The sequence below is a fragment of the Telmatherina bonti genome (genome assembly GCF_933228915.1).
Source record: "Telmatherina bonti genome assembly, chromosome: 16".
Classification (NCBI taxonomy): domain Eukaryota; kingdom Metazoa; phylum Chordata; class Actinopteri; order Atheriniformes; family Telmatherinidae; genus Telmatherina; species Telmatherina bonti.
The window spans coordinates 37,945,226-37,969,014 of NC_136614.1; the positions used below are offsets into that span (position 1 = coordinate 37,945,226).

General features: G+C 48.4%; 2 protein-coding genes across 2 annotated transcripts in view; both read left to right on the top strand.

Moving 5' to 3' along the window:
- Window positions 1–23,789, top strand: part of LOC306767481 (midasin-like) — a 206,627-nt gene that overhangs the window by 134,472 nt on the left and 48,366 nt on the right.
- LOC306767597 (midasin-like) overlaps window positions 1–23,789 on the top strand; it is a gene marked incomplete at its 3' end in the record, with an annotated part of 63,196 nt that overhangs the window by 29,271 nt on the left and 10,136 nt on the right. Inside the window, exons 21-41 of the mRNA XM_079255672.1 lie at window positions 2,560–2,649; window positions 2,729–2,992; window positions 3,076–3,334; window positions 9,757–9,916; window positions 10,054–10,170; window positions 10,241–10,449; window positions 10,532–10,680; window positions 10,879–11,078; window positions 11,196–11,419; window positions 11,511–11,624; window positions 15,491–15,620; window positions 17,008–17,114; window positions 18,639–18,772; window positions 20,179–20,345; window positions 20,429–20,549; window positions 20,654–20,867; window positions 21,395–21,635; window positions 21,709–21,832; window positions 22,363–22,527; window positions 22,614–23,216; window positions 23,355–23,467. Coding sequence (XP_079111798.1) covers window positions 2,560–2,649; window positions 2,729–2,992; window positions 3,076–3,334; window positions 9,757–9,916; window positions 10,054–10,170; window positions 10,241–10,449; window positions 10,532–10,680; window positions 10,879–11,078; window positions 11,196–11,419; window positions 11,511–11,624; window positions 15,491–15,620; window positions 17,008–17,114; window positions 18,639–18,772; window positions 20,179–20,345; window positions 20,429–20,549; window positions 20,654–20,867; window positions 21,395–21,635; window positions 21,709–21,832; window positions 22,363–22,527; window positions 22,614–23,216; window positions 23,355–23,467 — 3,905 coding nt within the window. The remainder of the gene's footprint in view (window positions 1–2,559; window positions 2,650–2,728; window positions 2,993–3,075; window positions 3,335–9,756; window positions 9,917–10,053; window positions 10,171–10,240; window positions 10,450–10,531; window positions 10,681–10,878; window positions 11,079–11,195; window positions 11,420–11,510; window positions 11,625–15,490; window positions 15,621–17,007; window positions 17,115–18,638; window positions 18,773–20,178; window positions 20,346–20,428; window positions 20,550–20,653; window positions 20,868–21,394; window positions 21,636–21,708; window positions 21,833–22,362; window positions 22,528–22,613; window positions 23,217–23,354; window positions 23,468–23,789) is intronic.

Genomic DNA, 23,789 nt, shown 5'->3' on the forward strand with positions numbered 1-23,789 from the left:
GCCTTGGTGGAGTCCAACCCTCACTGGAAACAAATCTGACTTACTACCGGCAATGCGGACCAAGCTCTGACACCTGTCGTACAGGGACCAGACAGCTCATACAAGGGGGTCCAGAACCCCATACTCCCGGAGTACCCCCCACAGGAGCCCCCGGGGGACACCGTCGAACGCCTTCTCCATGTCCACAAAGCACCTGTAGACTGGTTGGGCAAACTCCCATGCCACCTCCAGGACCCCAAAGAGGGTATAGAGCTGGTCCACTGTTCCGCAACCAGGACGAAAACCACACTGCTCCTCCTCAATCCGAGATTCGACTATCCGGCGGACCCTCCTCTCCAGGACCCCTGAATAGACCTTACCAGGGAGGCTGAGGAGTGTGATTCCCCTGTAATTGGAACACACCCTCCTGTCCCCCTTCTTAAAAAGGGGGACCACCACCCCAGTCTGCCAATCCAGCGGTACTGCCCCCGATGTCCACGCGATGCTGCAGAGGCGTGTCAGCCAGGACAGCCCCACAGCATCCAGAGCCTTAAGGAACTCCGGGCGGATCTCCTCCACCCCCGGGGCCTTGCCGCCAAGGAGCTTTTTGACCACCTCAGCGACTTCAGCCCCAGAGATAGGAGAGTCCACCCCTGAGTCCATCAGCTCTGCTTCATAAGAAGACGTGTTGGTAGGATTGAGGAGGTCTTCCAAGTACTCCCACAGGCCAAGAAGGCCCGATAGGACTCCTTCTTCAGCTTGACGGCATCCCTCACTGCTGGTGTCCACCAACGAGTCCTGGGATTACCGCCACGACAGGCACCAACGACCTTACAGCCACAGCTCGGAACACTAGAGGCTAGAGGCACGGAACACAGCCCATTCGGACTCAATGTCCCCCGCCTCACTCGGGACATGGTTGAAGCTCTGCTGAAGGTGGAAGTTGAAGCTCACTCTGACGGGGGACTCAGCCAGACGTTCCCAGCAGACCCTCACAACACGTTTGGGCCTGCCAGATCTGACCAGCCTCCTCCCCCACCACCTGAGTCAACTCACCACCAGGTGGTGATCAGTTGAAGCTCCGCCCCCCTCTTCACCCGAGTGTCCAAGGCATGTGGCCGCAGGTCCGACGATACGACTACAAAATCGATCATGGAACTGCAGCCCAGGGAATCCTGATGCCAGGTGTACATATGGACACTCTTATGTTGGAACATGGTGTTCGTTATGGACAATCCATGACGAGCACAGAAGTCCAATAACAAAACACCATTTGGGTTCAGAGGGGGGGGACCATGCCTCCCAATCACTCCCCTCCAGGTCTCACTGTCATTGCCCACGTGAGCATTGAAGTCCCTCAGCAGAACAATGGAGTCCCCAGAAGGAGCACCCTCCAGCACTCCCTCCAAGGACCCCAGAAAGGGTGGGTACTCTGAACTGCTGTTCGGTGCATAAGCACAGACAACAGTCAGGACCCGTCCCCCCACCCGGAGGCGGAGGGAAACTACCCTTTCATCCACCGGGGTAAACCCCAACGTGCAGGCACCAAGCTGGGGGCTGATGAGAATGCCCACACCTGCTCGGCGCCTCTCACCATGAGCAACTCCAGAGTGGAAGAAGGTCCAGCCCCTCTCGAGGGTTCTGGTTCCAGAGCCCAAGCCATGCGTCGAGGTGAGTCCAACTATATCTAGCCGGAACCGCTCAACCTCGCACACAACCTCAGGCTCCTTCCCCACCAGAGAGGTGACGTTCCACGTCCCTAGAGCCAGCTTCTGCAGCCGGGGATCGGACCGCCAGGGTCCCCCTCTTGCTGCCCCCCAGCTCACACTGCACCCGACCCCTACGGCTCCTCCCGCAGATGGTGGTGAGCCCACAGAAGGTGGGGCCCATGTAACCCTTTCGGGCTGAGCCCGACCTAATCTCATATCCAGTCCGTTTATTTTCTCATTTATACCTCAGGGTTGTTAAGAAACCTCAGCACAACCCACCATTTCTAGACCCTAAACTGTTTTACACTGAATGAAGGCCTCCAGCAACACGTGCGTCTGTATGGAACCGTTCAATACAGTGTTCTTTTGTTCTGTATGCGCAATCTGTTGAACAATACATCATTTTAATTTTAGCAGCTGGTCTTCAGATGGTGGGCTCTGTGTTGAAAGCTCAGTGGATCTGCGTTTGACTACTCCGCCTACAGCAACATTGTCAAGCACAGATCCATTGAGCGCCTCCTACACTGAAGCTATGACAAGTTAGCCTGTTGCTACTTGGCTACTAACTCAAATGTACCAAAATTGAAACTGTCCACCATCATTCTGATCTGGTGTTTAAAACTATTTCAGTTTTCATGTTAAGTATCACCCTGATGGAAGGCACGTCATGGACAAAAAAACAATACTGCCATATAATGCTCAACGTTTTGTGGAAATTTGTTCCAAAAAATGATAGGCCCTTAAATTCTGTGGGCCCCTTGGCTTCGGCCTAAGTAAACCTGTGCATTATTGCAGCCTTGCCAGTATTATGTAGAACAGATCTGGAAGGAATCTCTGTATGTTTGGTCTAGCATGTTTCTGTTCCACACAGGTGCTGTCTCTGTTCAGGCAGGTGTTTGGAGAGGACTACGAGCCTTACTGTGGCTCCAGAGAGTTCCACATCACTCCTCTCAACGTGCAGGTTAGTTAGTAATGAAACCACATCCCGACAGCTGAAGATGCTTGTAGTGATGTTCACATTGTGATTTTTGCTGGTACAGGTGGGCTTCTCTGTTCTGCACCGCAGTGGGGGTGCTCCTGTGGCTCTGGATCCTCCTCTGTCCATCACGCACCAGTCTCTGAGGCCCCTGGAGTCCCTCATGAAGTGTGTGGAGATGGGCTGGATGAGCATCCTGGTTGGGCCCACAGCGAGTGGGAAAACCAGCCTGGTGAGACTGCTGGCGCTGCTGACCGGACATCGTCTCAGGGTCATGGCCATGAACAGTGCCATGGACACCACTGAGCTGCTGGGAGGTTTCGAGCAGGTATCCAAAACACAACGTCTACATTTCCAGCTTCACTTGTCACCTGAAGACAACCAACCCGTTGTTCTTTTTCTTCATTCCAGGTCGATATAATGCGGCCATGGCAGCAGGTGCTGGAGAGCGTGGACTACATGATTGCCATGGTGATCAGGCGTGGTCTGATGTCCCTAGATGTCGGCATCCAGGACACCGAATTCCTGCTGCAGACATGGGGTGTATTCTGCCAGTGGTTGAAGGAGGACAGAAGCAGTGAAGGGACGATCACAACTGAAGCGCTGAACAAGCTGGAGGTCATCATAGTTCTCCTGCAGAAGCTCAACACCAAACTGAAAGTCTTCACAGGTAAACTACTGCTGAATACCTTCATGATGTAAAACCTTGTGATGGTGTAGTATCTGGACTTCAGGGTGATGTAGTGTCTGGACTTCAGGGTGATGTAGTGTCTGGACTTCAGGGTGATGTAGTGTCTGGACTTCAGGGTGATGTAGTATCTGGACTTCAGGGTGATGTAGTGTCTGGACTTCAGGGTGATGTAGTGTCTGGACTTCAGGGTGATGTAGTATCTGGACTTCAGGGTGATGTAGTATCTGGACTTCAGGGTGATGTAGTGTCTGGACTTCAGGGTGATGTAGTGTCTGGACTTCAGGGTGATGTAGTATCTGGACTTCAGGGTGATGTAGTGTCTGGACTTCAGGGTGATGTAGTATCTGGACTTCAGGGTGATGTAGTGTCTGGACTTCAGGGTGATGTAGTATCTGGACTTCAGGGTGATGTAGTGTCTGGACTTCAGGGTGATGTAGTATCTGGACTTCAGGGTGATGTAGTGTCTGGACTTCAGGGTGATGTAGTGTCTGGACTTCAGGGTGATGTAGTGTCTGGACTTCAGGGTGATGTAGTGTCTGGACTTCAGGGTGATGTAGTGTCTGGACTTCAGGGTGATGTAGTGTCTGGACTTCAGGGTGATGTAGTATCTGGACTTCAGGGTGATGTAGTGTCTGGACTTCAGGGTGATGTAGTGTCTGGACTTCAGGGTGATGTAGTATCTGGACTTCAGGGTGATGTAGTATCTGGACTTCAGGGTGATGTAGTGTCTGGACTTCAGGGTGATGTAGTGTCTGGACTTCAGGGTGATGTAGTATCTGGACTTCAGGGTGATGTAGTGTCTGGACTTCAGGGTGATGTAGTGTCTGGACTTCAGGGTGATGTAGTGTCTGGACTTCAGGGTGATGTAGTGTCTGGACTTCAGGGTGATGTAGTGTCTGGACTTCAGGGTGATGTAGTGTCTGGACTTCAGGGTGATGTAGTGTCTGGACTTCAGGGTGATGTAGTGTCTGGACTTCAGGGTGATGTAGTGTCTGGACTTCAGGGTGATGTAGTGTCTGGACTTCAGGGTGATGTAGTGTCTGGACTTCAGGGTGATGTAGTATCTGGACTTCAGGGTGATGTAGTGTCTGGACTTCAGGGTGATGTAGTGTCTGGACTTCAGGGTGATGTAGTGTCTGGACTTCAGGGTGATGTAGTGTCTGGACTTCAGGGTGATGTAGTGTCTGGACTTCAGGGTGATGTAGTGTCTGGACTTCAGGGTGATGTAGTGTCTGGACTTCAGGGTGATGTAGTATCTGGACTTCAGGGTGATGTAGTGTCTGGACTTCAGGGTGATGTAGTATCTGGACTTCAGGGTGATGTAGTATCTGGACTTCAGGGTGATGTAGTGTCTGGACTTCAGGGTGATGTAGTATCTGGACTTCAGGGTGATGTAGTATCTGGACTTCAGGGTGATGTAGTGTCTGGACTTCAGGGTGATGTAGTGTCTGGACTTCAGGGTGATGTAGTGTCTGGACTTCAGGGTGATGTAGTATCTGGACTTCAGGGTGATGTAGTATCTGGACTTCAGGGTGATGTAGTATCTGGACTTCAGGGTGATGTAGTGTCTGGACTTCAGGGTGATGTAGTGTCTGGACTTCAGGGTGATGTAGTGTCTGGACTTCAGGGTGATGTAGTATCTGGACTTCAGGGTGATGTAGTATCTGGACTTCAGGGTGATGTAGTATCTGGACTTCAGGGTGATGTAGTGTCTGGACTTCAGGGTGATGTAGTATCTGGACTTCAGGGTGATGTAGTATCTGGACTTCAGGGTGATGTAGTATCTGGACTTCAGGGTGATGTAGTGTCTGGACTTCAGGGTGATGTAGTGTCTGGACTTCAGGGTGATGTAGTGTCTGGACTTCAGGGTGATGTAGTATCTGGACTTCAGGGTGATGTAGTATCTGGACTTCAGGGTGATGTAGTGTCTGGACTTCAGGGTGATGTAGTGTCTGGACTTCAGGGTGATGTAGTATCTGGACTTCAGGGTGATGTAGTATCTGGACTTCAGGGTGATGTAGTATCTGGACTTCAGGGTGATGTAGTGTCTGGACTTCAGGGTGATGTAGTGTCTGGACTTCAGGGTGATGTAGTGTCTGGACTTCAGGGTGATGTAGTGTCTGGACTTCAGGGTGATGTAGTGTCTGGACTTCAGGGTGATGTAGTGTCTGGACTTCAGGGTGATGTAGTGTCTGGACTTCAGGGTGATGTAGTGTCTGGACTTCAGGGTGATGTAGTATCTGGACTTCAGGGTGATGTAGTGTCTGGACTTCAGGGTGATGTAGTGTCTGGACTTCAGGGTGATGTAGTGTCTGGACTTCAGGGTGATGTAGTGTCTGGACTTCAGGGTGATGTAGTGTCTGGACTTCAGGGTGATGTAGTGTCTGGACTTCAGGGTGATGTAGTGTCTGGACTTCAGGGTGATGTAGTGTCTGGACTTCAGGGTGATGTAGTATCTGGACTTCAGGGTGATGTAGTGTCTGGACTTCAGGGTGATGTAGTATCTGGACTTCAGGGTGATGTAGTATCTGGACTTCAGGGTGATGTAGTGTCTGGACTTCAGGGTGATGTAGTATCTGGACTTCAGGGTGATGTAGTGTCTGGACTTCAGGGTGATGTAGTATCTGGACTTCAGGGTGATGTAGTGTCTGGACTTCAGGGTGATGTAGTGTCTGGACTTCAGGGTGATGTAGTATCTGGACTTCAGGGTGATGTAGTATCTGGACTTCAGGGTGATGTAGTGTCTGGACTTCAGGGTGATGTAGTGTCTGGACTTCAGGGTGATGTAGTATCTGGACTTCAGGGTGATGTAGTGTCTGGACTTCAGGGTGATGTAGTGTCTGGACTTCAGGGTGATGTAGTGTCTGGACTTCAGGGTGATGTAGTATCTGGACTTCAGGGTGATGTAGTATCTGGACTTCAGGGTGATGTAGTGTCTGGACTTCAGGGTGATGTAGTGTCTGGACTTCAGGGTGATGTAGTGTCTGGACTTCAGGGTGATGTAGTGTCTGGACTTCAGGGTGATGTAGTGTCTGGACTTCAGGGTGATGTAGTGTCTGGACTTCAGGGTGATGTAGTGTCTGGACTTCAGGGTGATGTAGTATCTGGACTTCAGGGTGATGTAGTGTCTGGACTTCAGGGTGATGTAGTGTCTGGACTTCAGGGTGATGTAGTGTCTGGACTTCAGGGTGATGTAGTGTCTGGACTTCAGGGTGATGTAGTATCTGGACTTCAGGGTGATGTAGTGTCTGGACTTCAGGGTGATGTAGTATCTGGACTTCAGGGTGATGTAGTATCTGGACTTCAGGGTGATGTAGTGTCTGGACTTCAGGGTGATGTAGTGTCTGGACTTCAGGGTGATGTAGTGTCTGGACTTCAGGGTGATGTAGTGTCTGGACTTCAGGGTGATGTAGTGTCTGGACTTCAGGGTGATGTAGTGTCTGGACTTCAGGGTGATGTAGTATCTGGACTTCAGGGTGATGTAGTATCTGGACTTCAGGGTGATGTAGTATCTGGACTTCAGGGTGATGTAGTGTCTGGACTTCAGGGTGATGTAGTGTCTGGACTTCAGGGTGATGTAGTGTCTGGACTTCAGGGTGATGTAGTGTCTGGACTTCAGGGTGATGTAGTATCTGGACTTCAGGGTGATGTAGTGTCTGGACTTCAGGGTGATGTAGTGTCTGGACTTCAGGGTGATGTAGTATCTGGACTTCAGGGTGATGTAGTATCTGGACTTCAGGGTGATGTAGTGTCTGGACTTCAGGGTGATGTAGTGTCTGGACTTCAGGGTGATGTAGTATCTGGACTTCAGGGTGATGTAGTGTCTGGACTTCAGGGTGATGTAGTGTCTGGACTTCAGGGTGATGTAGTGTCTGGACTTCAGGGTGATGTAGTGTCTGGACTTCAGGGTGATGTAGTATCTGGACTTCAGGGTGATGTAGTATCTGGACTTCAGGGTGATGTAGTGTCTGGACTTCAGGGTGATGTAGTATCTGGACTTCAGGGTGATGTAGTGTCTGGACTTCAGGGTGATGTAGTGTCTGGACTTCAGGGTGATGTAGTGTCTGGACTTCAGGGTGATGTAGTGTCTGGACTTCAGGGTGATGTAGTATCTGGACTTCAGGGTGATGTAGTGTCTGGACTTCAGGGTGATGTAGTATCTGGACTTCAGGGTGATGTAGTGTCTGGACTTCAGGGTGATGTAGTGTCTGGACTTCAGGGTGATGTAGTGTCTGGACTTCAGGGTGATGTAGTGTCTGGACTTCAGGGTGATGTAGTATCTGGACTTCAGGGTGATGTAGTATCTGGACTTCAGGGTGATGTAGTATCTGGACTTCAGGGTGATGTAGTGTCTGGACTTCAGGGTGATGTAGTATCTGGACTTCAGGGTGATGTAGTATCTGGACTTCAGGGTGATGTAGTATCTGGACTTCAGGGTGATGTAGTGTCTGGACTTCAGGGTGATGTAGTATCTGGACTTCAGGGTGATGTAGTATCTGGACTTCAGGGTGATGTAGTATCTGGACTTCAGGGTGATGTAGTATCTGGGGCCTCATTTACGAAGCTGTCGCACAAAACCCGGCGTACGCCAATTATAGTCAACTTTTGGGATTTATAAAAACACGACTTGGCGGTAAAACGTCCCGACCTCCACGACAACATCTGGAGAAACTGGAAACGGCGACACCAAAGGCAGAAAATAACACCAAAGAAATGGTGTGAAATTTGATACATTTGATCAAAATCTGATATAAACCTTTTCGCAGAATATTTTACATTAACAGCATTTGCAAAAAAAAAACAAAAACCCACACATTTGATATTGTTCCTCTACCATGTAAAACATCAACAACTGAAATCTGTTCTGAAACGAAGCAGTTCACACAGTTTCACACAGTTAATAAGTCATACAGAAGCTGCCTTAATAATAAAAGTCTAAATGAATAATTGCATTAAAATGACGTGTCGCCATGACAACAGCCCATCATCAGGCTGCTCAGGTGTTTCCTCCACCTGCAGATACAGAACATGAAGTGATGGTTGGAGATAAAATGCTCCCCAACGTGGCTTATCTGTCCCTGCTGGTGGACATGGAACATGGAGACTCTGGACTCCAGTCCGGCACCTTCCAAAGGGAAGGGACCGACAGGTCGGGTCCGCTCCTTTTCCCAACCCAGAGCAGAGGAACAGAACGATGTTCTCCACAGCCAGACGTGGTGTAGCGGCCATCGGGCAGATGGAGGCAGGTGGAGGTGCCTCCATGCCCAGGAGGAAACCTGTTGTACAGCTGCAGATGTGTGCAGATAGTGGAGACGCTACATAACATGCTACTAAATGACGTCAGCGCTTCACCTGCGTTCACCTGATCAATCATCCAATCTGAATGATTGTGTTGTCAATCATCCTCTCACGTTGGAACCAAACGCTGCTGCTTTACGTCTAGAAGTGATGCAACACATCAGAGGAGGAGAATTCTCATTTATTCACAAGTTTATCTTTAGTGTGGTTTCTGTCAGGGTGGTGTTTATTCCTCTCCATCTCCTGCACCTCCTCCTTCATGGCAGTTATTGGTTCCTCTGCGAGGACACCGCAGCTAGGACACAAGGTGGAACCACTGCCCCCCCTCTCCGACCACATCTGCAGCGCTGCAACCCAGCTGGGACACACAGGAACACCAGTATGTTCCCAGTAAATAAACTGGAGTCAGAGACGTCTCATTTATGTCCGTTCATTTTATAATCTGAAACCAAGGAATGAAGCACTTCCAGCATCATCTGGAGCATTTTGTTCCAGCGTATCTCTGGACTCCTTCATTTTCCCGCCAGCTTCTAATCTGTGGGAGTGGGCAGCGCCCCCCCTTCCTCCTCCTGTGGACCAAGATGCACTTTCTCCCTACATTTTATTGTCTGACCACTTTATTTGTCCTTTCTGGATAAGTCCGGTGGTCTGATGAGACGCTGACAGCATCTGTCCCCTGCTGACCTCCTCTGTCTTTCTGCTGGTGGTGATGTCCATCCAGTCTCCACCAGATTAAATACTTTTACATTTTACAGCTTTATCTGTTAGAATTTCTTCCTCATTTTCCAGAAAATTTTCCTGCAGAACCGTCATGGAAATGAGATGGATTAATATTTATCAGGGCGTCGGCCTGACCTTTTATGGTCAACATGTGGGCGTGGCCAGATGTTCCCTCACATTTAGTGTTGATCCTTGTTTATGAAGCGAAACAGGCGTGGGACGTGGTGCTTTGTAAATCGGGAAGTTTTTTTGCGCCGCATTTCCTGTTTTCCGTACGTACACCGCCTGTAGTCAGCATTGCTACGCACAGTTTGATAAATGAGGCCCCTGGACTGAAAGGAGACTGTCTGGGGAAGTCTTTTAACATGACCGGTTTCCCCCAGACATGTCCAAGCTGCAGATGGACTTCATGCAGCTGAAGGAGCGCCTGGCTCAGCTGGAGGATGGCTGGACCCATGGGGGCTTTGAGTGGTTGGATGGTATGCTGGTTCAGGCCTTGCAGGCTGGTGACTGGTTGTTAATGGACAACGTCAACTTCTGCAGGTGAGTTCAGCAGTTGATAAAAACCTCATCTCTTGTGAGTTGCCCTGAATGACTAGCAGCATGTTTAGCTAGCTGTTAGCGTTGATGTGGAGCGATGGGAGAAGCAGAAAACTAACATCTGTCCTCGTCATTGTCAGTGCTTCTGTCCTGGATCGCCTCAACGCTCTCCTCGAGCCTCGAGGATCGCTCACCATCAACGAACGTGGCGTCATCGATGGGAAGACTCCGACCATCACCCCCCATCCTAACTTTAGGTTGCTATGTGAAGAATAAATAATGAGTTGAAGTTACTGCAGAGCTGAGCTGACGTGTCCGGCTTTGCAGGTTGTTCCTGACCATGGACCCCGTGCATGGCGAGCTCTCCAGAGCCATGAGGAACAGAGGGGTGGAGGTTTACATCCCAGGAGAAAATGAGGGGGTCTGCTGGGACACACTGGACCTGAAGACCCTGCTCCACACTGCAGGGGTATCTGGGGACTGCATGTGTGACCTGCTGATTAAACTGCATAAAGACATCAAATCTAACATCTGGGGTAAACTGCGACACGGTTCCAGTAAAATAATCTTCCAGTCTGTCTGCAGCATTGATCCGACGTTCTGGACTCTTTCTTTCAGATTCCCCAGCTTCATCGGTGGTCTCTCTCCTCCATGCTGCGTCCCTGCTGTCCTGCCAGCTGCAGAGAGGTGTAGATCTACCCAGTGCCCTGCAGCATGCCTGCAGAGAGGCTTACGCTTTCTGCCAACGCACCACAGCCAGCCAAAAGGTATCCGTACAGCACAATGAGGGTTCTCCAGTGTTGGCTCCTGGAACTGTTTTCTTCACCAGCTGAATAACGTCTGGTTTACATTTACAGCTTCCAGGTGGTATTTAGAGAAAACTAAACGATTTACAGAAACTCTACAAGCTGTTTCTTCCAACGCCATCAGGCTAGCTCCAGTGTGACCTTATCTTCTCTTCTCAGCAAGCCCAGCAGCTCATTGAGCAGCACTTGGCCGTCCTTGACTCAGCGACCTGGGGAAGTGGACTGCTGTGTGCTGGAGTCTGGCCTGACGGCTTCCCCTCAGCCTTGCTCTCCACAGAGGACTCATGCTTCTCTTCCATCCTCCGAGATGGACAGGTCCTCCTGTTTTGTCTCAACAACCTCAGCCTGCAGAGCAAGCGGTAAGGATGCTAACAGCAGTGTTACATGATTAAAATGGGTTGAAACCGCTTCCTAAATGTAGACACGGCTGTCTGGCTTCTCTCTGGCACTGTGCTAACTCTGGTGTCTGTGTGAAGGAATCGCCCACTGAGCTTGAATGACCTGCGCCAGGCTTTGCAGAGCGCTTGTGTCCACGAGGACCTGCTTTTCTCTGGAGGAGTGCTGGATCTGGAGGAAGGAGATTCTCTGAAACTTGTCCCCACAGCAGTGAGACTGGTTTCAGAGAGAGCCTCTCATGGAGACTGGATCCTTCGCAGCAGCTGGCTCTCACACCTGGGGAAGATCTACAAACATGCAGCAGGTTTGTCTTTCTGCATGTACAACTTCTAATCTAGATTTAACAAGGCTGCAAGTCTCTGTGAGTGACTGGTGACCTGTTTTATCCCTTTCAGATCCAGCTCTGGTCCACCTGGAGGCAGGAAACCATGCTCTAAAGGCTGTTTTTGGGAGCAAACTAGCCGCAAGGGGCAAGTCGCTTGCAGGGTTGCTTCAGCCACATAACATCGGTAAACTTTCCTTCTTCCAGGAGCGGTTCTTCTTCCTGAAAGGTTTTCTGAAGAAGTGTCGAGTCTTAAAGGTTTTGTAGATGAGTGAAAAAAGTTTTCATCAGGGTGTGTGACAAGCCTAAGCAGCCTTCATGCTACCAGCTTCGTCTTCGTCGCTGAGCTGACTGCACGTCTCCTTCGTGTTCATGGAGTCTCTATATGAGCTAGTTGTGTCGGAGTCCGTTGTCGGGACTGTGAGCTAGTCGGTTGTCGGTTCCACGTCGCTCTTTTTATATCCAAAACGCATCCAGACAGAAATTTCCCTCTTTTAGGAACAAGCCCATCAGTTTGGGTTGGCTGCTCATCTTTTAGTGAATTATCCTCTGAAACACGTCTGCTGCCATCTTCCGCCATGTTTATGTATTACAGCGTGCCGTAAAGCGTCTTGATGTAAAATACTGCAGTAAAGCAGCTTATTGTGACGTAAACAACAGAGCTTCGTATGAAACGATGGACATTGTAGACATTTTAGATGTTTCCTGCTTCAACACACCTGACTCGGATTGAATGGGTCTGTGTGATGCATGTGACCGGCCCATGCGTGTTTTATAAGTTTCTGTTTTCTCACCACTTCCATCAGCTGTGCCTTAAAAACCTGCAGCAGCACAAATGTGGAGGCCACAACTTTCCGCTTGGTGCGTTTTCATGTTAACCCCGCCCACCTCAAATGTCTGACCAATCAGGCTGCACTTCTCAGAGAAGAATGTTCTGCTCAGCTGATGTGTGGAGAACGAGCTGTAAGTCCCACACATGTCCACAAGGAGCAGATGAAGTCATGTGGTCTGAGGAACAAGAGAACAAGCCATGGAGCAGACTTCAGACATCCGCTCAGCTAAACTGTCCTCACCGGGACACGTGGGACAGTTTTCTGTCCTCTGAACCAGTTTCATCGACAGGGTTTAATAAACACAAACCAGTAAACTGTCCCCCTGGCAGAAAACTGTCCCAGCGTAGACTGACAGGGGTTTTCCCTGCTTCTCTTTCACTTTTCTCTGAGTAGAGATGCACAACATTCCCGTCTGATCTGCTCTGGCTGACATGTCAGTGGTTGTTTTATCCTCACACTTATTAATATTTCTTATTTTCATCCATGTATGTGCTTCTTTCACATGACAGTACTGCTTTTTAATTCCACTGCTGTAGAAACTACATGCTCTCTGTGATTAGGAATGCATGTGTAGAGGGGGAGAAGGTTTTCACTTCATCAGACAAAAGACCTGCAAAATATCCACACGTCGGATATTGGTCAAAACCCGTGCATTCCCATTTGTCAGAGTGATGAAGTAGGTTAGTCAACGTATGTTTGAATACAAGTTTAGTGTCAGGAAATAGGCAGTAGACTAAAACAAGCCAGCGGCTGTGAAAACACAGGCATGGCTTCATCCTGAAGGAGAAGAGTGCCGTTTCAGAAGGAGAACTCTGAGCTAGGGCTGGCCGATTAATCGATTTAATCGATTCATTCCAATTTGCTGTTTATGACGATTTATTTTTATGAAAATCTGGATTTTTTTTTTTGCCCCGGCAGCACCTTTTGTGCTTCCGTACCTTATAGTGACGTCAGCGCGCTCCTGCTGGTTTCCCACAGAAACGCATAAACACAACAACATGGCAGCTAGAAACGTAGGAGAAGTGCCCCCTCTGCGTTTCCATCACATTTTGTTGCAAAATAAAGACGACATTTGTACGTTTCAACAAACAACAGTTGTGATTTGCGGGTGTTTTCGTTGAACACATTAGCATCACGTTTCGTAATTGCGGTTAAAGGTGGAGTGTGTAAGATTTTCAATATTTTCAAAATAAATTAACTAATAAAATAACTACAATCATAATTAGAAAGTTTTTTGAACATGTAGGTTCCAGTCTGTCCATATTTGATGCGTTATTAAATTACAAGTGTAAATAATGACAAATGACAAACAAAAAAACACAAACTTTTTTGTTACTGGTAGGCAAACATTTAAGAAGGGTCTTTATCATTAATTAAACTTGTAATTTAATAACACATCAAATATGGACAGACTGGAATCTACATGTTGAAAAAAAACTATCTAATTATGATTGTAGTTTTTTTTTTTTTAAATATTGAAAATCTTACATACTCCACCTTTAATGCAAAGTGGGCACGTAGCGTTATTTTATGCTCTTCTACTTGCTGTGGAGAATTTGAATACAAGTTTAGTGTCAGGAAATGGGCAGTAGCTTTTCGAAGCTTTTCTCCCTCATTTTCTTTTCTAAAACTCTGAAATTCGCGGTTGTTTGTTCCACACCGCGCCATCTTTACCGGGAATTAACTGGTTCCGACCCCCACGTCACGTCACGTAAAAACAAAAAAAAAAGTGTTTCCATTACACTTCTGCAATCTTGCTCTATATCAAACTGTCTGAAAAACCACCTCTTGAGATCGTAAAAACTTTTATAGCAGCTGTTTTTATGGTAATATTTAGTTTTTGCAAAGTTTCTAGGTGTGATGGAAAGGCAGGGTTTCAGTGTGGGAGGGGGCACATGCCACAGGGGTCTGAAGCCAGATGCAGCCGACAGGCTCGTCTTTCTGCCTAAAATGTGTAAATTAAACAAAAAACAGCAAGAATGTAATAAAACATGTATGTTAGAAATATAGCTTAATAACATTCAGGGATTTTTTTTAAAAAAAAGGTATTTTGTATCAAAGAGGTCAATTTTCTCTGAACACACGTTAAGTGTAAATAAACATTAATTTTTATTCCCTCATTCCCAAAGTGGGAAATTGTTTTGGTTATTTCATGTCAAAATACTCTAAAAGGAATAATTTTTCTTCCAAGAGGAGGCATTTTTATTTATTTATTTATCCGTTTTTTATTTTAGAATAAAGTTACACAAGTGAGATGAGGTCTATTCTTAAATGTATGATCAAAACTTAAAAACTATCTCACAGTGGAAACGCACGAAGTACAAACATGTTGTTACTTATAATGTTTACAGCGCCTGCATCTCTTTTTATAATCTAGTTTAACAGCTTGTTTAGTTGCACTTACAATAATTCTGACATTTTTTTTCTTTTTCTTTACAGTAAAGGGAAAAAAATCTATTAAAATCGGAAAATGGGATTTGGTTTTAAAAAATCGGAGATTTTTTTTTTTGGCCATACCGCCCAGCCCTGCTCTGAGCTGTAGTCTTAAGAAGCTCTTACTGATTTTACTATAGGTCAAATCATCAGAAGTGTTACAATTACAAAGTAAGAACCCAAACTCAGCCAACAAGGAAGGTTAAACAGATTTATTGAAATGTTAGTGTCGAAGGTGGTCTGGCTTAGTCTGCTCGTCTGGAACACAAAGACCGAAGTGAACCAAAAGAGGCCAGAAAGGAATGTTTACCAGGAGCTGGCTGAAAGAATGGTTTCCCTGCTCTGGAGGACCTAATCTCCACAATCCCAAATCTCAAGGTCCAAAACAGTCCAGAAAGACATGAGAGAGGGGAAGAAGTCCAAGGAGCAAGCATGAGGCAGTGGTCAAAATCGTACTAGGGAGGACATAGCGAAGGCAGCGGTAAGGGGCAGGCAGGGTCAAGACCAGGTTATTTACACAGAAACAGGCACATGAAAAACACTTGACGGCTGTGGAAAAGACAGACTATCTGAGCAGATCTAGGACGGGTGTTTAAGTAGAGGGTAGCACAGGGAAGGGTAACCAGCCATCAGGCAGGGGAAGAGTGCAGCTTGTTAAGGGCAGAGCAGAAACCACGACGAGAAGAAGTTGAGACAATTCTACTTTTTCTCTTACAAAGACGAACCTGTTAAAATGTTCCCGTTTCAGTCACAAATAACTTCACATTGCTAAATGTCCTGTTTTCAGATGAGTACAGGATTCTGGTGGATATGCGATGGAACAAGCAGTATCTCGATATTTTAGCCAACAAATGCAACTTTGAGGATGAAGAGCGATACACCGAGTTTCTGGACGCTTTGAATGCTGTTGCCAACAGGTAGGCACACACGACAACCACCCTGTAAAGCTCTCTGGACATTTTGTCATTTACCATGGAGAACAAAAAATGTTTGGGCCAGATGTGGGCTTAACTTACAACACTGACAACATGTAGGTGTAGCTTCAGAAACTTGGTCACATGACAACCACATGTGGCCCAAAAGAAAACGACAATAAGCAAGGCTTCTCATATCATGACATCTGGCCCACAAAATACTGGCCATGATCCCCATTCAGTCCACAGCTAACAGAGCGCAAGCGTGTCTGCTAACAGAGCGCAGGCGTGTCTGCTAACAGAGCGCAGGCGTGTCTGCTAACAGAGCGCAGGCGTGTCTGCTAACAGAGCGCAGGCGTGTCTGCTAACAGAGCGCAGACGTGTCTGCTAAGAGAGCGCAGGCGTGTCAGCTAGCAGAGCGCAGGCGTGTCTGCTAACAGAGCGCAAGCGTGTCAGCTAGCAGAGCGCAGGCGTGTCTGCTAACAGAGCGCAAGCGTGTCTGCTAACAGAGCGCAGGCGTGTCTGCTAACAGAGCGCAGGCGTGTCTGCTAACTGAGCGCAAGCGTGTCTGCTAACAGAGCGCAAGCGTGTCTGCTAACAGAGCGCAGGCGTGTCAGCTAGCAGAGCGCAGGCGTGTCTGCTAACAGAGCGCAGGCGTGTCAGCTAGCAGAGCGCAGGCGTGTCTGCTAACAGAGCGCAGGCGTGTCAGCTAGCAGAGCGCAGGCGTGTCTGCTAACAGAGCGCAGGCGTGTCAGCTAGCAGAGCGCAGGCGTGTCTGCTAACAGAGCGCAAGCGTGTCTGCTAACAGAGCGCAGGCGTGTCTGCTAACAGAGCGCAGGCGTGTCTGCTAACTGAGCGCAAGCGTGTCTGCTAACAGAGCGCAAGCGTGTCTGCTAACAGAGCGCAGGCGTGTCTGCTAACAGAGCGCAGGCGTGTCTGCTAACAGAGCGCAGGCGTGTCTGCTAACAGAGCGCAGGCGTGTCTGCTAACAGAGCGCAGGCGTGTCTGCTGACAGAGCGCAGGCGTGTCTGCTGACAGAGCGCAGGCGTGTCAGCTAACAGAGCGCAGGCGTGTCTGCTAACAGAGCGCAGGCGTGTCTGCTGACAGAGCGCAGGCGTGTCTGCTGACAGAGCGCAGGCGTGTCTGCTGACAGAGCGCAGGCGTGTCTGCTGACAGAGCGCAGGCGTGTCAGCTAACAGAGCGCAGGCGTGTCTGCTAACAGAGCGCAGGCGTGTCAGCTAACAGAGCGCAAGCGTGTCTGCTAAGAGAGCGCAGGCGTGTCTGCTAACAGAGCGCAGGCGTGTCTGCTAACAGAGCGCAGGCAGAAATATCTGCATGGAAACATGCAGGATGTCTTTCCTAACGTTTCTTTTTCCTGCATTAACTGTAGGATAGCTCTGATGATGGACAGAGAGGAACGGTCTGTATTCTGCAGCAGCGCTGTCAACCTGTGGAGTCACAGCTGCTCTCTGAGGATCGCTACAGCTTTCAGTAAAGGTAAACGCTCTCAGGCTAATACAGGCACATCCCAGAAAATTTGAATATTATGAAAAAATGTAATATTTCTTGTCACTCATTTCAGAATGTGAAACCCAAATATTTTATAGATTCATTACACATAGAAACATTTCAAACATTTATTTCTTGAAATGTTGATAATTGTGGCTTATAGATGATTAAAAACCCCCAAAATGTCTCAGAAAATTAGAATATTGTGAAAAACTAAGAAAGTCATGGTGTCACACCCTGATCAACTAATTAACTCCAAACACCTGCAAAGGTCTCCTAGACCTTTAAATGGTCTCTCAGTCAGGGTTAGATGGCGACACAACCATGGGGAAGACTGCTGACCCTCCACAAGGAGGGAAAGCCATAAAGGTAATTTCAGACAGTTGACTGGAAGGAAAAGCTGCACCAGCAAAAGGCAGAACCGCAGCCTGGAAAGGATTGTCAAGCAACATCCATTAAAGAATCTGGGAGCTTCACAAGGAGTGGACTGAAGCTGGACTCATTAAGAGCCGCTACGTTCAGACGGATCCTAGACATGGACTACAGACGTCCCATTCCTCGTGTTGAGCCTCTCCTGGACCAGAGACACCGACAGAACCGTCTCACCTGGGCTACGGAGGAACAGGACTGGTTCTCAGATGGAAGCAGGTTCTGCATTTCATGTGGAAACCAAGGTCCCAGAGTCTGGAGGAAGAGTGGAGAGGCCCAGAATCCATGTTGCTGGAAGTCCAGAGTGAAGTTTCCAGTCAGTGATGGTTTGGGAGCCATGTCATCTGCTGGTGTTGCTCCACTGGGTTTTCTGAAGGTCGCAGTCAACACAGCATCTAGCAGGACATTTTAGAGACATTCCTTCTGCTGACAAGCTTTATGGAGATGCAGATTTCATTTCCCAGCAGGACTCCTGCCTACACTGCCAAAGGTACCAAAAGCTGCTCCAATGACCACGGTGTTACTGCGCTGGATCGGCCAACAGACCACCTGATCTGAACCCCGTAGAGGATCTGTGTTGTCAGGAGGAAGATGAGAGACACCAGACCCAGCTATGTAGATGACCTGAAGGCTGCTATCAAAGCAACCTGGGCTTCCATTAGACCTGAACAGCGCCACACGCTGGTGGCTTCCATTGCCACGCCGTGTTGATGCAGTAATTCATGCAGGAGACCCAACCAGGTACTGAGGCATGGAAATGATCATACTGTTCAGAAACCTGACATTTCTGTTTAAAATATCCTTTTTTTCATTGATCTTATGTAATATTCTAATGGACACTGCATTTTGGGTTTTCATTTCTAAAAGCCACAATTATCAAAATGTCAAGAAATAAATGTTTGAAATGTTTCAGTCTATGTAATGAATCTATATAATGTATAGGTTTCACATTCTGAGATGAGGGACGAAAAATATTCATCTTTTTCATGATATTGTAATTTTCTGAGATGTACCTGTATATTCCATCATTTAGTGTAATTTCTAACTGAGCTAACATTTCACAATGCAAACCTCTCGTTACAGGAACAGTGGATGTTGCCCACCTGCCTCACCCGGTGTTGATGCACCTGCAGAGGTTTTTTGACCTGTGGGACTCGTTCATCCTGAAGGCGGTGGAGAATGGACAGCCCCACATTTCAGATCACATCATGTTTGAGGTCAGAAGGGCTTCCATCACCAGCTGAAGGAATCATGTTAAAATCAATTAATTAAACATTATAACAAAGTTAAGTTGCAAATCAATAGATCGTAAAGATATTGATTGAAATAAGAATTTAAATTGAAATAAAGCATAAGTACAGGATGAATACAAGAAAGGACAAAACGGGATAAATTAACAGAAACTTTTCTAAAATCTGGAATTTTTCAGATGTGACCAGGTGTGTGTGTGTCCTGCTTAGGTTTTAATGTCTGAGACACGTCTGTGATCGGAAAGGCTGCTTTGTTTCCTCAGGTTGCTTTAATGAACAAAAATATTGTTTTATTACGGTGGAAAAAATATCTTGTTCCATCATGTTGCCAAAATAAAGCATGTGTAGAAAGAAGAGATGTGATCCCAGGCCAGAGCCCAGAGGAACACCATAGCCGACTGGTTTGTGGGGAGGATGTCCAATATAACATGTTGGACATGGTGATTCCACCTACTACCACGACTTCTACTCTTTTTTTTTTTTCCTTCCAAGATTTTATTATATTGACAAAAATGACTAGACAAAGCAAACACACAATATAAACAAAGTACATTAGGTACACAAAAACAATAAAATTCACTTGCTTATTCGGTTATAAAAGAGAGTTCATATTTCATGAACCGGTCCAGTCTGTTCATAGTTGTATGGCTTTCCCAGTACGGCTTTCCCAGAGCGAGAGAAAAAATCCTTCCTTTCAGCCATTGTGACACAGTGCAGGGAGCATACCACTTCTACCTGCTGCCATTAGTTCTGGAATGAGTGTGCCACGTGTCAGCATTGCTGCTAGGCTATGTGTTAGCGTTGCTGTTATGCTACATGTCAGCAGTGCTGCCATGCTAGATGTTAGCATTGCTGCTAGGCTATGTGTTAGCTTTGCTGTTATGCTAGATGTTAGCGTTGCTGCCATGCTAGATGTTAGCATTGCTGCTATGCTATGTGTTAGAATCGCTGCTATGCTAGATGTTAGCAACCTGCTGCCATTAGTTCTGGAATGAGTGTGCCACGTGTTATCATTGCTATTATGCTAAATGTTAGCGGTGCTGCCATGCTAGATGTTAGCATTGCTTCTAGGCTATGTGTTAGCGTTGCTGTTATGCTACATGTTAGCGGTGCTGCCATGCTAGATGTTAGCATTGCTACTATGCTATGTCGCTGCTTCCTGGTGGCTGCTAACATCATGTGTGGACTGCAGGATCTCCTCCTGCCAGGAGGATCAGGTGAAGAAGAGGTTAGTTACTGTGGAGTTACTGTGTTAGTACTGTGGAGGAGGTCCTGCATGTAGAGTGAAGGTGACACAAACAGACGTTTGTCTTCACACGAACCTGGTTTCCACTGGAAGGATGATGTTATCGATGCTGTCTTTGACCGCTTAGATCCGACAGCTGCTTCAGTGGTTGGATCGGTTTTGGGATGCGTGCAGCACCCTATCAGCGGACATCCAGGGCATCTCCGTGCTGTCTCTGCACTGGCAGTGGGTGCAGAAACATGTCATCCTCCGCCTTCCTCAGCTGCTGCTGGGTGACCCTCATACCTCATCTGAGTAAGCACTGTTTTATGTGACTTTCTACTCTGGTGTTGTGGTGAACATTTGCTGACTCGTGTTCTGCTGCTGCTTTCCTGAAGAGATCACCAGGAGCTGCAGGTGGTGTCAGCTGCTGTCCAGGCAGCTCTGTCCACACCAGTGTCTGTCACCACTGCTCTGAAGGGCATCCAGAAAACCCTGGGCAAAGCTCTGCCTTTTAAGGTGAAGGATGATGTTTGACTATATTGATCTGATTGTGCTTATCTAACTTTCCTGCTCAGTAGAGTTGATCATGTGAGGGAAAACTTCTCCATCTCCTGCATTAGCTGGCTTCAGTGGCTGAATGCGCTGCCCGCCTCAGACTCCTGAGTAAAGCAGTGGACATCAACAGCCTGAGGCTGGACAGCTCTTTGGGTACTTGGAGGCAGGATCTGGTCCGTCTTCAAGCTGCTGGACTCAGGCTGGACATCAAAGAAAGTCTCTTGGAAGCGTGGGGTCTGGTTCTGTTGGCCAACAACCAGCTTGACCCACAGAAGTCTGGTAAGTTCCTACCTTCAAGCTCGTCACAGCTGCAGTGTGATGAGCTGTGAAGATGTTTGCTGCATCTGGAATCTGTTGGTGATGTTGGTTGGTTGTAGAGGTCTTCGTCCTGATGTATTAGAACATCCTCCGTCACTAAACTTCCTGAGGGAGCTTCTTCTCATTTGGATGGATGGACGGATGGATGGATGGATAATCACACATTTTATTTGTGGGCGCCTTTCTGCACACTTAAGGGCACCTTACAAGAGTGAATCAATAAACACAAACATACATAAAACAATGATAATCAGACAGTGGGGAATGTTGGTTGGAACAGGTGGGTTTTGGGTTTGGATTTGAACAGTTGTACAGAGCCGGAGTTACAGATGTCGGGGTGGGGGTTTGTGGGGCAGAGCAGCTGAATGCTCGGCTCCCCATGGTAGCAATGCGGGCGCGGGGAATGATAGATAGATTGATTGAGTTGAAGGATTAGCCGTGCTCAGCCTCTGTGAGCTTTGCACACCAGCGTGTTATCTTCTCATCAGGCGTGCTGGAGAAGTTGGTGTTGAGTGTGGAGCAGCAGCACTGTCACATGACCTCCAGAGGACTCGTGGAGGACCGGTCCATGTGTGAGGAAGAAGAGGTGTCTGGCGGGGTCGACATGTCCAGGCCGGAGCTGCTTCAGCTCGGCCGCAGAACGCAGCTCTGGCCTCTGATGGAAGAACTGGCTGTGCTCAACCAGCTGCGACTCTGCTCCGACCTGCTTCGTCTGGCTCTGTCTCCTGGGTAAGATTCAGCCTCTCCTCATACCGGATTAATCCTGCGGGACCGGACACTGAACAAGTCGTGTGATCCTCAGCGACCTGGAAGATGAGGACTGCTTACGGCGGGAACTGTCCAGACATCTCCGCTACTGTCTGCAGTCCACACCGATGAACGCCGGGCAGCTCCGGTCGCTGTGGTTCCTGGTCAGCAGCGACAGGGTGAGTGGGGGGTGCCAGACATTAAGGACCAGAGGTTTAGATTACATGGGCTTTATGATAGGAGAAAAATACTAAATTGAAGAAGATTCAGACTTTAATCCAATAAAGTAATCAGATAATTATACTTCGTAAGATTTACTGAAATACAAAAAATATCCAGATTTCAGACAAGTGAGACTTTTTAAAACGCTTAATCCAGGCCTCGAGCCCAGATGGATGGAAACATCATGTCTCCATGGAAACATCATCTTTTCTCAGTGGAAACTTCCTGTCTCCGTGGAAACGTCAGCTTGTTTCCATGGAAACATCAGGTTGTCTCCGTGGAAACGTTTGCTTGTCTCCGTGGAAACGTCAGCTTGTTTCCATGGAAACATCAGGTTGTCTCCGTGGAAACGTTTGCTTGTCTCCGTGGAAACGTTTGCTTGTCTCCATGGAAACGTCCTGTCTACATGCTGACGGGATCAGAGGTGGCTCGTTTTTCAGGTTGAGATAAAACCGCGAGACTAAAATGACAAATGGTTTTTGTTCAGCTGGCTGAGGAGTTGCCGTTGGTGTGGAGCGAGGTCCTGTCGGAAGCTGTTGGTGCCCTCTGGACCTGCAGCGTGACCTCAGACCCAGACCGCTGGCTGAACTGGGACCCTCTGAACCCAGAGACTCAGCCTCAGGTGCAGCCGTACCACCGAGCAGAATGCAGGGTAAGTTTTCGTACTTCTGCCACCTGCAAACCCGCAGATTGGCTCCAGGCTTGTAGAATATTAAAGCGACTTCTCATGGTTTTCAGGGTCCAGCGCTTCTCAGTAAGGCGGTGTGGTCTCATTGCGTGCTGGGAGTGCTCAGCAGTAGAGTGACCGGTGATGGTTGGGAACCATCGGAAGCAGACCTTCTCTCTGTCTCCCATGTGAGCCTTGGGGAGTGGAAGGAGAGGGTCCAGCAGCTGCAGGACCTTTCTGCTGTGCTGTGGGGCAACATGGCCATCTCTGCTCTGGCTGACTTCAGGGGGACGGACTTCAGGCTCCAGGGTGCGGTTCTGCGTCGGCAGCTTCAGAGCATGGCAGACCTGCTGCCTCCCAGCCTGCAGGAGGGCTACATGGAGAGCTGCGAGAGCCTGGTGGAGGATGCCGACCCCCTCATTCCAGCTCAGGAGATCCAGACAGTTTTCAGAGACTTCCTCCCTCCAGATGTCCTTCCGGACGGTCTCCTGAGGACTTGCATCAGCTGTCTGCAGCAGTACGTCCAGAGCAAAGTCCAGGGGTCCAGCTCACCGGCTGGCTCTGGAGTCTTCTGGGTCAACATGGGTCTGCTGCAGGTCAAAGTCTGGACGCCACAGACCATTTTTGACCCCGCCGTCAAGAGGGCGTACAAGCTGCGCTACACCCAGCAGGAGGTCAGTGTGGAAGCATGTGGTGATAGATCTGCATAGATCCGCTCAGATAGATCAGATCTCACCATGCCATGACAGGAGTGTCCTCGCAGAGACAAACGTGTGACATGAAAACACACCTTATGTTCCGGTCTGTTGCAGCTGGCGGTGCTGCAGGACGAGTGGAGCGCTCGGAGCTTCTCGTCTCGGCTGAAGACCGGCGCCGAGCTGGAGGAGAGCAGCACCACGGATGGCTTCCAGCATCCTCGCATCAGGTCAGACACGCCGCGTCAGACGCCATGAGCGTCCCCGTGTGTCTCAGACACGCCGCGTCACGTCCCCGTGTGTCTGGATTGATGGACAGAGCTTCACTAATTTGAGACAAACTGGGTCTAAAGTTTGAAGATCCACCATCTACAGCAGGAGTGTCAAACTGGAGGGTCGGTATCGGGCAGGGTTTAGTATTTTCCCTGCACCAACACAGCTGATTCAAATCAAATGGATCCAGCAGCTTCTTGTTAACCGGTCAGGTTTGTTGGAGCAGGGAGACAACAAAAACCTGCTGGATACTGACCCCTGAGGACTGGAGTTTGACAC